General features: G+C 44.1%; 1 protein-coding gene across 4 annotated transcripts in view; it reads left to right on the forward strand.

Annotated features, from left to right (window-relative positions):
- LIMS1 (LIM zinc finger domain containing 1) overlaps positions 1-14,725 on the forward strand; it is a 66,436-nt gene that overhangs the window by 8,171 nt on the left and 43,540 nt on the right. Inside the window, exon 1 of one of the 4 annotated variants that reach the window (XM_048936021.1) lies at positions 14,068-14,220. The exons of the other annotated variants lie outside the window; for them this stretch is intronic. Coding sequence (XP_048791978.1) covers positions 14,165-14,220 — 56 coding nt within the window. The 5' untranslated portion in view covers positions 14,068-14,164. Of the gene's footprint in view, positions 1-14,067; positions 14,221-14,725 lie in introns of those variants that run through there. 4 annotated transcript variants of the gene reach the window in all.

The raw sequence follows: 14,725 nt of genomic DNA on the forward strand, positions 1-14,725 counted from the left end.
CCTTGCAATTTTCTGCTTAGGTATATGTAAAGTGTAACTGTTGGCATTTTTCTCCTAACATTGGAGACCTGGTGGGGTTGCTGGGACCATAGCAGAGCCCCACAGCATTGCAGCCCTGAGCTGGGGCTCCTCGGTAAGTAACAGCAGTTCCAGCCCTGATCTCCAGAAGATCCCAGTAGGCATATCCCAGTGGGATCAGCACTGTTTGCTCTGTATGAATGACAGAAGGGAGGTGAAAAACACTAACAGCATTTGGGGATACCCATGTGTCAGGCAGTGGTCAGGAGATGCAGATACAGGCACTGTCCTGGGGACCTTGCTGTGTGGTGACACCATGTTTGTTGTCTTTTCTCAAAAGCTCCATTCCATTTTTTTTTCTTACATGCCTCATTCTCTTAAATTCTTTATCATGTCAGTGCTAGAATTAGGCTATTTAATTTTCTAATGGCTTGAGTATATCCTGTTGTTTTGCTTCTGCAAATATGCATCTTCAATGCTTACAAATGTGTGCTTTTACAGGGGACATCTTCATCAGTCTGAACCTCAGCTCTGGCTTGTTCTTTCTCTTTGCTTACAGCCCCACTACTAACTGATCTCACCAATGGCAAACATATAGGGAGTGGAGGAAACTGACACTAAAGGCAGAAATTTGTTAGCTTATTCATTAGCTTTAAAGAGCCAAGCTGAGGTCATCTCCAGCTAACTGGCCAACATGCTGCAGCTTGCTTCCTGAGCTCTTTCTTTACGGAGTCTCATTCTACATCACCCCCTGGCTGTATTTTAGGAAGGTTAGACCAAGAACCCAGGGAGAGTAAAGACTAAATGGCCCCACGTTTTTCCAGGAATACAAGAGTTTTCTAAGAACACAGAAGTGATTTCTGTAAGGAAGGAAATGAGTCCATTTCTCAAAATTAAGATCAGAGCAGTGCTGTTCAAAAGAGTTTGCATTTCTTTGTCAATAGAGCCAAACCACCAAAAGATGCATTTAGCATCTTTTTAAATAAAGCAGCTTTTTGTAGAGGGATTTTAAAACATGGGGGTTCCTTCTTTTCTCCTGTTTCAGAACACTTGAGGAACAAATGCCTCCAAACCCCCCTTTTCCTGCCCTTTTCTTACTCTTAAGATGTCAGTTTTGTCTTCTCTGCCTCTTTTATCTGGAATATTTGGACCATACTTGTTGGGAATGGATCTAGATTTGTCCTGGTACAAAACCATCTGGGAACACACCCTAAGGTTTTACTGTGTCGTTCCTTTTGCTGTTGCTGTGTTCACAGTGATTAAGTAAGACGAGAGTTAGTAGCCCAGGCAGGATGTGCATTTCCAATGGTGAAAATAAACTCCAGCAAAAAAAAAAAAAAAAGAGTTTTGATGAAAACAGTTGTTTAAATCTTTTTGCCAGCTTCTATTTAAAAAAAAAAAAAAAAAAAAAAAAAAAAAATTGCAGTTATTTCCTATTAGAAACATAATTTTTTTTTCCCCTTACTCAGAATCAATTTCACCTGAAACCCTGGAAAACAAGGCGTATTGTTAATTTGTGTGTACATAGATCAGGCAGTTCCTCAGAACTGTATGCACACAAATGGAGAAGCCTGCACCAATTTAAGATAATATTTGATTATCTTCTGAGTGTCTTAGGAACATGTGTTTGATCACTTGTTGCTTAATGTTTCTGATAAGGTGCAAGTGCAGGAGGTGGTTAACTGATTCCCTGCTGGTGGATTGCAGCGAGGTGCTTCCAACTCTCACTGAAGCCAACTGAAAATTTCCTCTGTTAGGTGATATTTTCCTTAGACATGAGGACATAAGGGTCCATAAATGACCAAATGAGACCAAACACTTGCTATAGTGATGAAGCTTTCCCTGTTTTCAGTCGGCTTTGTCAGGATGGTGCATTAAGATTGGTCTTGTAGCAGTTACGGCTCAGGAAGTTAATTTCCTAATCTGTTCTTTCTTGTGTTTGAAGAAGAGCAGCTGCTTATGGGATAAGTGGGTGCAGCATGTTTGCCTATTGCAGTGCCCATTGATAAATGCCTTCAGTTGAAGATGTGTAGGTTGGATTTTATACCTGGTAAAGTCTATCCACTATTATTTTTGTCTCTGTAACTAGTAGGGTCATTTTAGCTTTTTCATGTAAAAGATCTAAATTTCATTAAAATGTAGTTGTTATATGACCACACAGCTTCCCTTATGCCATTTTTATACAGATGGGCATTGCCCTGTTGCTGCCATCGTTGAGCTCACATAGCTCAGCAAGCTGTCATGCAGATTTACATGCGAGGAAGAAAACAAAAGTCCAGACCCGCAGGCTGCAAGGAGCGAGCCTGTGCAGGTCTGCTTGTGCTGGAGCCCAGCTCCTGGCTGGTGGGCTGGTTCAAGCCTCATCCAATGGGTATGAAGTAGCTGGGGGGAATCAAGCCAGCGTAGGGCTGTCAGTATGCCCAGCCAAAGGCATCATTCTACTTACATCAACATGCAAGAGCATAGGCTTGGCCAAGGTGATTTTAATCTCCCTGTGTCCTCATAACAGCAGGGCTCTGCGGCATCTGCAGCAGAGCAGGTAGAGAAAGAAGGAAGGTAAGGCTAATAATAGTTAAGTCTGTCACCATGGTTTCAAGGTGTCTGGCTTATTTGAACTGCTTGCTCAACATTTTTCCTGCTACTCCTCATTATAACAGTGCTTTTTCAGTGACAGTAGGAGCAGCATGTTAGGATTGATATGGTAAAAATACAATTCTTTATCTTCCCCCTGTCTCTCGTGGACCTGATTTTATTCTGTAATGGTTTGTCCATTCAGTTGCTGCTATTTTAGTCTGCGTGTGTTGTGTTGCATTTGTGATCCTAATTCAGTTAGGTAGGGCTGCTGATTTCTGCTGCATCCAGGCTATTTTGAGCCACTTGTTGCCTTCTTCTTTTTAAATACACCTGTGGCAGCCAGCTGCTGGGGATGCTTGCAAGTCAGTGTGAGGACAGAATTGGTTTGGTCCATCCTGGTCTCTGCCCTCAGCCTGTCCATGAAACAGTAGCTGTGAAGTGGCAGGAGGAGAGGGACTTCCAAAAAGCATCGTGAACAGTTTCAAGTCCACACGTTGCTCCTGGTTTCACCAGCATAGCTGGTCAGGAGTTGAGTTGAGGGATGGAAAAGAGGGATGCAAGCGGGGTCTCACTTGGCTTCCACCTAGGTGCTCCAGAAGATAGCAGGACAACTGATCACAGAAAACTGGTGCCTATTAAAGAGCATTAGAAGCTTGTTTTTGATCCAGGAGTTGGAAAAAAATGTCCAGAAAATGCTTAGATTCATCTGTATTACAACTTAGCTGTTCTCTAAATCATTTTTTGAGAGATGGTTATAATGGTAATGATCTCCAAGGGGTCATCCAGCTGGGGATCGAGGCTGCTACATTTCTAGAGTATGTTGGGTATAGTCTTGAGATTTCAAATGTTTCCATAAGAGTACAGGCTAGCATTTTTAGATACGTTTTGTTGGGCAGATTTGTTGGATAGATTGCATTTATGCTATAAGCAGCTATAATTCTTATCCTAGTTACTTTCTGAAAGAAAAACTGCTGGGAATGCTCAGGAACGCACCTTATGGGTAAGGTAAGTGTAGTTTGGAGCTGGGTTTATGCCTGTGTATGATGCTGCTTCATGGGATGAATGTGACCAGGCACAAGGTTGCTGACATCTCTGTAGAACTGGGCAAAGTTTCTGGAATTTATGCCAGCTGTGGCAAGTTCATAATAACTAAATATTAGTAGATACCATCCCAGGACAGGTATTGGCAGGAGCCAGCATTTAGAATATGGATGGATGGATAGATAGATAGATAGATAGATCTGTCTGGTTATCTATATTTATCTATCTATATAAATCTTGGTAGGAGGATTTATACTGGGTTGTTTCTCAGCATCACACTGGTCCAGCTGGAGAAGCTGTGAAATGTGCTGTGCATAAACTATGCCTCTGAACCATGGTTTCAAGGACAGTAACTTGCTGAAGGTCAGAGAGCAGAGCTGGGAATGGTATACAGACTTCATTTTGTGTTTATTTTTTGCTGTTTGGGAAAGAGAGCTTAAAAGCAAACAAATGCAAGCAGCAAACAAAGGAAGCCTTGCATTGCCAAATATCTTGCTTATAAGAACATCATCAATGACATTCTCTTGCACTGGCATCAGTCTCCTGCTCTGGGGGGAAAAGAGTCCTTTGTTGTTCTTTAATGGTGTCTCTTTTTCAAATCCTTTTTGTTTTTGTTTTTTTACAACCCTCAGTTATAATTTGCTTGGACTGATTGTTCCGTATTTGTGAAGGTGCCTTTGAGCTCTCTGACATATATTAACGTTGGCCTGATTATAAAGCATCCTTAAGTAGAGGATGTTTCTCTGAATCAAGAAATACAGCGTGTTCCCCCGGCCTTCCATTCGTAGGGTGAAGGCAGTCTCACGCAATGCAGGTGGTGATATTTATGCCTCCCTTTGGGTAGGTTTGCTCTATTTGGCATGGCTGACCTATACACATTCCTTAGGATTTTATTAAAAATATGCATTTCTATTGTACTTTATCCAAGTACAAATAATGTACTAATGAAGGTCTCTATAGCTGAAAGGAATTCAGCTGGAAATCCTGTGGTTGATCTGACCACAAGGAAAGTTTTATTTTCATTTCTCTTTCTTCCCTTTTGTATCTTGCTTCCAGTATCTAATTGTTGCTCCACTGTTCCTGGCACTGATGGTTAAAGCTGAGGGCTCATTTACAGTGGTGGTGGTGGTGTTATTATTGACATCTTTTTTTCATCAATAAGCTAAAAGGCAGGACCAGAATTTAAGGAAACTTTGGGCCACTTTGAATGTGTTCTTTATGGAAATCAGATGCAATGTCAAGTTTTAGGAACAGGCTAGTTTAAGATCTCCAAGCTTTTCTTCAGTAGCAATTCCAAGGAACAGAAAGCACAGAGTCCCATTTCTGAACTGCTGTGCACATGAAGCTGTTTTCCTTCATCCCAGCAGCAGTGCAGATGTTTTCCCTCAACTGACGTTTTGAAGGAACTAGCATGGGTTTTGCTTCCATCTCTCTTCTTTCATGTGATAACAGAGTTTATCATTTTGGCTGGCTGTATCACTGTCTGGGATCTATTCCTATGCTTTCTTTTCAAGCATTCACTGCTAACTATTAATAAATCTAGAACATACTACAACTTGGTGGAGTGCTGTGTTTTCCAATATGAAACTTCACTGTTCTCCTTTGTGGGCAGTGGCTGGCTATTGCCTTTTAACTTCCTTCCACTCTCAACTGCCTCAATTCTTTCCCTTGTGCACCAGCTTTTTCTATCCGGACTGGCCCTGTTCATTGTCATCCTTGTCTCCCCTCATTCAAATCCCACCTGAACCATTTTGTCTGCAACGACAGCAAGAAGTTTAAGTAACTTAAAATTGCTCAGAGGAGCAGCCATAGGCTCAGCATGAAGCATTAAGATCTGAAATAAATTAGAGTAGATGCCAGACAGCATATCTTTTGTTTTATTCTTTTTTTCATCATTCTGTTCACTTTTAGCACTCAGGATGGAAAGTGTCTTCTCGCATTTATCACTGCCCAATGTCTTGTGAAGCTCTTATCTAAAGTAAAACTACTTAGAAATGTCTCCGATGCCTGGTTGCAGTAAAAGCTGTCATGGCTGTCATTGCTGCAGGCTGTCCTTCCCTAGCACCTCAGGCTGATAGGGGACATTTTCCCTTCCCCGTTTTTAGGTTCTTTATCAGATGAGAGCTGTTTGAAATTGCCCAGAGAAGCTGTGTTTGTCCCGTCTCTGGACGTATTCAAGGCCAGATTGGAGGCCTTGGGCAACCTGGTCTAGTAGGAATGTCCCTGCCGAAGCCAGGGGTGTTGGAACTTGGATGTGCCATAGGTTTCCTTCCAGCCAAGCTATTTTGTGATTCCTCCACCTTCCTCCTGGTCACCACTGCCAATGCATCATGAACTGCAGCACTGGGAACGGAGCCACCAAGCCAGGCGGTGCCAACACTGAGACATGCATGGGGCAAGACTGAAGGCTGTAGCTGCTGCATGGGGGGTCCCACAGTTAAGCTCCCTCCATCCAGCACTGTGTTGAGACTTTTGTGGGGTTTTTTTATTAAAAACTTCCTCCACTTTTTTTTTTTTCCTCTAACGTTGAGGGAAGCCAAATTGTTTTTCCATGTGTGGTTTCAGATGAAAATGCTTTTCTTCCTCTTTTTCTTTCTGTCAGAAGAACTATTTCAAAATTGTTGAGTATTATTCAAAAATGTTTTTTTTTTTCCCCTAGGCTTTTCTCTTTAGTTTGGACTGATGCCTCCTTTTTCAGTACCAGATCAGAGCTACCGAAAAATGGGAGGGAGCCTACAAACAGGAGGGGAGTCAACTCTATGGAAGGGTAGATAACAGCAGGACAAGGGGAAATGGTTTGAAGTTGAGGGAGGGAAGATGTAGGTTGGATGTCAGGGGAAGTTCTTTACGGAGAGAGCGGTGAGGTGCTGGAACAGGCTGCCCAGAGAGGTTGTGGATGCCTCCTCCCTAGAGGTGTTAAGGGCCAGATTGGATGGGGCCCTGGGCAGCCTGGTCTAGTGTAAAACAGGGAGGTTGGTGGCCCTGCATGTGGCAGGGGGGTTGGAGATTCATGATCCTTGAGGTCCTTCCAACCTGGGCCATTCTGTGAATGTGTGAAAAAGGCATCTGCTAGACAGGCAGTGTTCATTTTTAGAAATTAACATAGTACTCTTTTCATATTTACTGAAAGGGAAGCACCTCATGCATAAACACAGGATCGGTGGTTGCAAATTCTGTCATGATCTAGAAATGGTAATAAAATAGAGGCACATTTAGCTGGCACTTATTTGCCATCCCGAAAGAATTTTGTTATGCTATGTATTCGAGACAACTTGGCATCCTTGCAGCTCTTTATTACTTAACCTTTCATTGGAATACGTCATACACAAAACTAACGTTCACTTTTTATTATGTGCAACATCTGTGGATTTTGGTGTCTTCTGTAAACTCTTATTTTCAAATAAGAGTGAAAGAAGTACATCAGGGATTTTCTGGAGTCTGAATAGTTGCAATATTTTCAGATAATTTGTTTGTAAATGTTGAGTATTTATGGGAGTCTCAGTTAAAGCAGTTCTTTTCTTAGGGATTATGTATTCTTGATTTGTTCCTATCCTTATAAATATGTAATACATTATAAGGGAATCAATTAAAGAAAAAAAACAAGTAATTCTAGGATGAGTTCTTGTACAGCCCTTCCACATTTGCCCTATTTTTCACACACGCACAGATTAAGCTAATGACCTCACACCTTACCTCATATTGCAGGAAAAGTTAATGTTTACGTGCTGTTCAGAGTACCTGACACGCATCTGAACTTCATGACTGGCTGTTTTATGGCAATAAAAGTAAATGGAAGAAAAAGCTGGAATGTCTGTCATCAGAGGAAGTACAAATGATGTAGTTAAAAACCACCGTGGATTAGCCCCGAATTTAGATGTTAGTTTCTAACCACTTGTTAGCGGTACACCATTACAGTAATTCTTTATCTGAACGGGATCGTTTATATGCGTAAGACACGTTTAAGATCCCTGTGAATGCTCCTTTTTCATTTTCTTTCCGGAAGGGCATGTGCCTGGATAGTCATTTAAAACTGCTTTTAAAAGGGAAAAAAAAAATAAAAATAAAAATACCACACCCTGTTATTCTAAAGAAGTCTTGTGCTGTTTTTCTTTTGGTTGTGTTTCTCTTTCTTTTCCTGATTCCTTTTCCTGGAATATTTTATGGTGGTACTGGCATAGAAATTTGTGTTGTGGGCTGGTCCCAGGAACGGATGCCAGTTGATCTATCCACGTGCATATTTAATGAAAGGTGAGTGGTACCGAAGTGGTGGAACTGCAGGTCGGTGAAACTTGAGGTGATGCTCACTTTAGTTCCTGCCAAGAAAAGCAGGCTGCTGGGAGCAGCTGTTTTTGGGGGTGGATTTTGGGGAAGTCTGGGAGAAATACAACAGGGAATGGGAAGCATGTAGAGACATGATCTTCCATTACCCAGCTCTTTTTTTCCTCTCCTGTCTCTTTCATAATTTGTCTGTAAATCTTTTCAGCTGGCCTCAGGTGGAAGCTGCTGGGTCTCAGCAGTTGTCTGCTTATTGTCGGTAGGCTCTTGTCACATAGCAGCTGTGCACAGGTTCACAGAATGGCTTGGGTTGGAAGGGACCTCAAGGATCATCAAGCTCCAACACCCACTGTCCTCGTGTTGTTGAGCATAGATGTCTCCAAGTGGAGTGCAGAATGTGTTGAGGTGTGGGGAGAGTATCAGAACTTCAGTAATGCATGTGAATTATTTATAAATAAATAGGCACGTATTGGGGGCAGGGCGTGTGCTCAGTACGTTTTGTTATAGGGGTACGTGATGAAAATAGTTTCATTATAGACCACTGCTGCAGCATAGGTAAGCCTGCTCTTTTTCCTCCTTATTTGCTACCTGATGATGGCTCTGCTAAAATCAGCCCTCTGCAAACGCAGCCTTGCCCCAGCTTGCAGATGCTGGCTAACGTAATTAATCCCACAGGTAATTCGGCTGAATCCCACCCCTTCTCCAGCAGAAGACGTGTCCCAATAGCACGGGTCTGACTAAAGGAAAAATAAGCGTGTTTCCAGCCTGTCCATTCATTGCAATTACTTTCAATGCGTTCACGTGACTTTTTTTTCTTTCTTTTTTTTTTTCCCCCTTTTGAATGGAGGATGGTGGTTTCCCAGCTTAGACAAAAGCCCGTATCGGCCTTTTTCCTTCCCTAAACAAGCGAAGCGTGCGGGTTGCGGCGCCCGGCCCAGGAGCGCTGCTGGAGGAAGCGCTGTAGGCGGAGGGGCTGCAGCCGGGTGCCCACAGAAAAGCCGCGGGGCGGGAAGGCCGGTAGCTGGAGCGCGGGCTCCCGGAGCGCAGGCCCGGCGGGGCTGTGCAGGGCGGGAGCGGTTGTCCCCGCCCGGCCGCGCCTCGGAGTTCGAATTCCAATGCCCGCTCCTTCGCTGTTTGAAAAATGCTGCTCAGAAAAAAAAAAAAAAAAAAAAAAAAAAAAAGAAAGAAATTCTTAGAGTGGTTTAAGAAATGAATGTGCCGGATGTCCCCTGCCCAGCTGTATTCCTGCCCAGTGCTTTGAGAGCCTCGTTGTGAATACCAGCCCTGCTGGCAGCCAAGCTGCGAACTCAGCAGAGGTCGGACCTTATCGCTAAATGAATGCTTTGCTCCCATGTCCAAGCCTTGCAGCCCATCCCCCTCACTCGAGTTCAGCTGGTGTGAATTTTTCCTTTCTTTAACTCATGTTGGAGTTTTGACCCAGACGTGGTGCTGCCCCTGCTCTAAGTTCCCAGGCTGCAAGCTGAGCCCCACAGCATTTCCCAAGCTTACAGGAGTGCTTGGGGGAAATTAATTTAAGAACTGTGAAATGCTCAAACGTGAGAGTCAGGACTGCACTTATTAGAGAGAAATGGACAGTGGAGGATGTGATGCACAGTGTCATAGAATCGTTAAGGTTAAAAAAGACTTCTAAGATCATCTAGGCCAGCCATCAGCCCATCCTCACCATACCCATCTACCACATCCCTCAGTGCCCACGCCTGTATGTTTATGAACACCTCACTTCTCCAGTCACTCCACCGCCTCCCTGGGCAGCCTGTGCCACTGCATCACCACTCTTTCTGAGAAGACATTTTTCCTAATATCCAACCTGAATCTCTCCTGTCACAACTTAAGGCAATTCCTTCTCATTTTATTGCTAGCTACCTGGGAGAAAAGGCCAACCTCCCACCTTGCCACAGCCTCCTTTCAGGGATTTGTAGATACGATGTGATGCAACATATCCCACATTCCCAGATGCTGGTTTTCAAAAAGTAAATGCCTTTTCTATCATGAGACAGTGAGCAGGAGTCAAGGACTCCAACAATGCTGCCAGTGTCTAAACTGACCCTGAAACCTCATCTCTATCAGATACAAGCAGATCCTCAAGAGGAATGTTCTTACTGTCAGTCACTGGCACTGAAACAGTACAGGTTCACCAGCACCTAGAGCACTTGGAGACAGGCACCCAGACCCTGTGGGCAGTGCTTGGAGGAAGTCTGGCAGCACAGGAGGTGGAGGTGACTCAGCGCACAATAACATACATAAAGTCAGCAGTCATCAGGAGAATGTGATTCTACCTTAAACCCCTCTTCTTCCTACCTAAAATAATAAAAAGCAAACAAAAAAGCTGGCAGAAGAATACAATTCTGAGGTTGCAGTGCATTTAAAATTCCACAGGTTGGAAAAAAAAAAAATAAAAAATTGTTTTTGTTAAAGAATGGAGTAATAGCATAACCTGTCCTCTCTCTGCCCGGTTTGCTGTAATGAGTCCAAATGTTTTCAGGAGAAGAAAATCAAATGGTAGTGGCAGCTTAGAAAGTTTTCATATAGCTACTGGCATGTTAAATAAACTCAGTTGTCAGAGCTTTAAAATGTATGGACTATGTGTACTGTATTGCTGCAAGCTGGCACTCTTAGTGTTTCCCAGTAGTAATTGAACCAAAGCTTTGCACTTGTGGAGTCCAGCGCAAGACTTTAATGGTAAACAATTGCTGACAAGATTTTTGGTTTTGAGGTGTCTTCTGAGGAATACCCTTTTGCTTCCATGCAGTCGTGCCTCACTTTTTTTGGCTTGTAATCCTGCACCTTCCACCTGCACTGCTGTAAAAGCACTGGTCTGTAAAATAAGTTCCTGGATAAGCCACTCACTGAGGGAAGGAGGGTGATGGGCAAGGTCTGGAAATCTGCTTGGGCAGTGGAGCTGGACAGGATGCTGGTATGATTGCTGCAGGTGTATGACTTCAGTGCTGCTGGCCTGAAGGAGTTCCTGGGAGTTAAGGCACTGAAATGCAAGATGGACCTGCAGGTTAGATTGGGCTGGCCTGTGGAGGGAAAGTGTTCAGGCTGCCATGACCTTCAGAAAGCATGTTGCTTGTACTTCCAGTTGGTTAGAAAGCTTGCAGAACACAAATCCTTATATGTCTTTGCACTCTTCATTTTCTCATCTTCCTAAATAGGGTGGGGAAAGGCCAGGAGCGGAAGGCAACGCAGTGGGTGAGGTGGAAGAGTAAGCACGGAAAAATTCTCTATTACACACATGAAAGCAATTTGTGTTCTTCATATACAAATGCCCCAAACCATATGTAGCAGAAAAAGTTCAGGGCAGTTTTACGTTGATACAGATTTTTATTCAAAAGCTGAGACTCAGCAAAGTACTTTACAGTCTAGGGAGAGGTTATATGGGGGAATGCTTGAAATTTTAAAGAGTGACTCACTGTATTTCCCCTCCGAAAAAATAAGCCATTTCACTGAGCTCATCTTCGCTGTTCTGATATGTAATAACTTGTTTGTCTCACTGCTGCTGCCTAAATCTATCCCTGTAGTCTTTTTGTTAAATGTAAACTTGAAAATGATTTTGTTATAATACTGCAGTCAAAAAGTAACCCAGAAGATTTTACCTGCAAGGATTCCCACAGACAGCTGAATTACAGCATTATCTGTACAGTTCCTTAATCTAGGCGTGGAGCAAATTCCACTTGAAAGGAACCCAGGCTTTGCAGTCAGCAGGTGTTCTGACTTGTCATCTTTTCCCCACGCAGGTATTCGTGTCCCAGCTCTCTCTGCTGTTCTGTAGTGAGGAACAGCACTGTAGATCCTTCCAAGTGCTGGGGCCAGAGAGTTCAGGAGTAGAGTGTTTATAGGTAATGTTAGGCAGGCTGTGCCTCTTGGATGCTCTGTAAGAGCCATGTCTTCAGTGTTATCTCATTGCCCCGTCCAAGGCATGCTGGAGACAGGGCAGCCTGTTGACACTGTTGTAGGATTCAGTTTTGCAGCATGAGAATCACTCTGCATCCTGCTTCTGTGCTTCCAGCTTCACACATCTGGCAGTGAATGCAGCCTGGACTGGGATAAAATGTGTAAATTAGTCTTAAAAAGAGATCTATCTTCTGCTCTTTCCTTGCCATTGCACAGACTTAACTTTCCATTTTACGTTGGATTTTGTTTACTTTCCCCTGGCTGCCATTGTTACTTCTTAATCCTTAATAGCAAAGTGCAACAATAATGTTGAGAAAAAATGCTTTTTTCAACATTAACATGCAATAGTGTGATACAGTTTCTGTAGTATTTTGGCTTAATAATATGGCTATGTGCCAGCAGCAGCACAGACCCTGCAGTAATGCTCATTAATGATGCCCGTGTAAGAGGTCCCAGAGGGTGAGCAGAAGAGTGAATGTGTGAATGTGGTATTTATATTTGAAAAAGGTGGCAAAACTAGACTACTGGAGAATTAAAGTCCAGTCAGCCTAACTTTGCTAGCAGAGTATGGCTATAGTTAATACTTGGTGTACAACTACTAAGAGAATAGTGAAGTGTTTAAAGAGAAGCGTGTATTTCTAAGACGTGTTTTCAAAGCAGTCAGTATTCCAACTCTGACAGGTGAGCATGGATAACAAGGAACGGGAAAGAATGAATAGGGTGTATCTACTGCTGTTGGCTTGGACAAAATTCCACAAGCAAACAGGAGAGAGGTGTTCCAGAGCCACTGTAGTTAACTGTTGGACCACAAGCCCTGCGCCTTCTCCTGCCCCTTTGCATCCACCACCCTCTCCTGCCACTGTTTTTTTGCTTCAATTTGCAGAAGCACTGCTGCAACCAACTCATCTTCCTCATCTCCTCCTTGAAAGATATATCAGTTTGGACTCTGTGCTGGGTCTCACTGGTGCCAGCTGTATTTCACAGGAAAGCACTTTTCAGGTTGGAAATGCTTGCTTGGATTAAATTGCCAGTTATGTGGCTGCTAGGAAAAAAGAGAAGAAGAAAAAAAGTGTTTGGACGGGAATTCTTGTTATGGTACGGTCACAGACGTGGACCTTCCTGACATCACCTTGCAGGAATTCCTCCTTTCCCATGTGCAGACAATAATTTGATCAGCGATCTGGGTGCAGGAGATAGAAGTCAGCTTGTGAAGCTTGCAGGTGTTCTTGCCTTGGAAGGGTTAGCAGCAGCCTTAGAGGGCACAGGAGAAGGATCCAGAATGGTCTTGGCAAGCTGGAGAGGGGGTCCATAATGAAGAGGCTGAAATTTCACAAAGAGAAGTGCTGAGTGAAGCACTCAAGAAGGAGAATTCAAATGGCTGCAGCATATCAAAAAGAGATCTGGAATATGCATTGAATGCTTGACATTATGATGTGCTTGCACAGAAAATCAGTCTTATTTTGGAAATGTTGTGTGTAAAATACAAAGGAGAGTTGACCTAGATTTTTTTTTGAAAGGGCTGTGTATTCATCACTGGGACAGCCTGAGAGCAGTTCTGCCAGAGGAGGGTAACAGAGCGCCCTTGTTAAAGCCCAAAGGCAATTGAAAAGGACTAGCGAAAGCGCAGCTAGCTGGTGCACACTGCTGTGCTGAAATCTAGGGACAGTGATGCTTCCCCAAGTGGCTTATCTATTTTAATGCATCTGCAGACCCTGACAGTGAATTAGGAGGAATATGATAGCCTAATCCGGGAATTAGAATTGCTCTCCCCACTGAACAGCATGTTCTCCTATGGCTCATCCCCCAGAAATGAGATGGTGAAGTCAGCAGGGGCAAAATGGAGACCCTGATGTGTCTCTGATACACATGTCACTTTAAGAAGGATCTCTTTTCCTTTCTGGCCATGAGGATGCTGGCTTTAGGGGCTGGTTGATGCAGCCCTTGGCTTTGTAAATGAAGTTTTAACAGTAAGCAGGAGCAGGGAAGAATTAAAAGTGGGCAGCTAGATGAACGTAAATGACTTCAGGGATTCAGAAAGTATCTGGTGTGTTGCATTTGTTGGTTCTGGCGTAAAATCTGTTGTTTCACTCTCTTGCTCAACAAATGAAGCACTGCTTCCACTTCTTCCAGGAGCACATTGGTGGAAGGGTCCAGCCCCTCTGCTGTTATTGCTGCGCTTGTTAGAGAAGAGGACGTTTTTGACAGCTCCCAGCACTGAATACTTCCTCTGATCAGCTGTTTCTGGTGCAGCAACAGCATTTTTTCAGAAGCTGCGTTAAATATTGCAGGGCTCAGCAGGAGAGAAACGGGTGTCTGTCCTCTCATCATTTGAGAGCAAGCAATGTTTGACTGGCTATATTTGAACAGCTGCAGTTTTGGCTTCTTGTCCACATCCAGGTGAGGCTGGTCTTGAGACCCCGCTTTGATTTGAAGGAATTCATCACCATCCTTTGGTTGCAGGCAGACTTGAGACACGGAGTTAGTCCTTGAACGGCAGCTTTGACTGCGCTGACAGATCGGAGTGCGAGGGAAACCGCGGGGGGCCCCGTTTGTGGCTGTTAGTCCAGCTGTGCCTTCAGGACGTGTCACGGTATGAAGGAGGGCAGCCCACGGCACTGCGTGGCTCTCCGGCTCCACCTGCGGGGCCGCGCCGGCATCGCCCGCAAACTCCAGCGGCTGCTGCGTGCAGGACAGGGGTGCGGGACGGGGCTCGGGGAGGTGCTTGAAGGTGCCTTAAGTGGGAATCGGTTCGGGCAAAGCAAAAGCAGGCCGGAAGCGGTGGGAGGATTCGGTGAGAAGCAAGGGAGGGAGGTGTCGAGTAGTTGTCAGGTTCTTTTGTGGTTCTCAGCACCGCAGCGGGGTGTGAGGACAGTTCTGAGTTGTCTTGGCTCACGGGTTCTAA

Source organism: Lagopus muta, chromosome 1 (genome assembly GCF_023343835.1).
Source record: "Lagopus muta isolate bLagMut1 chromosome 1, bLagMut1 primary, whole genome shotgun sequence".
Taxonomy (NCBI): domain Eukaryota; kingdom Metazoa; phylum Chordata; class Aves; order Galliformes; family Phasianidae; genus Lagopus; species Lagopus muta.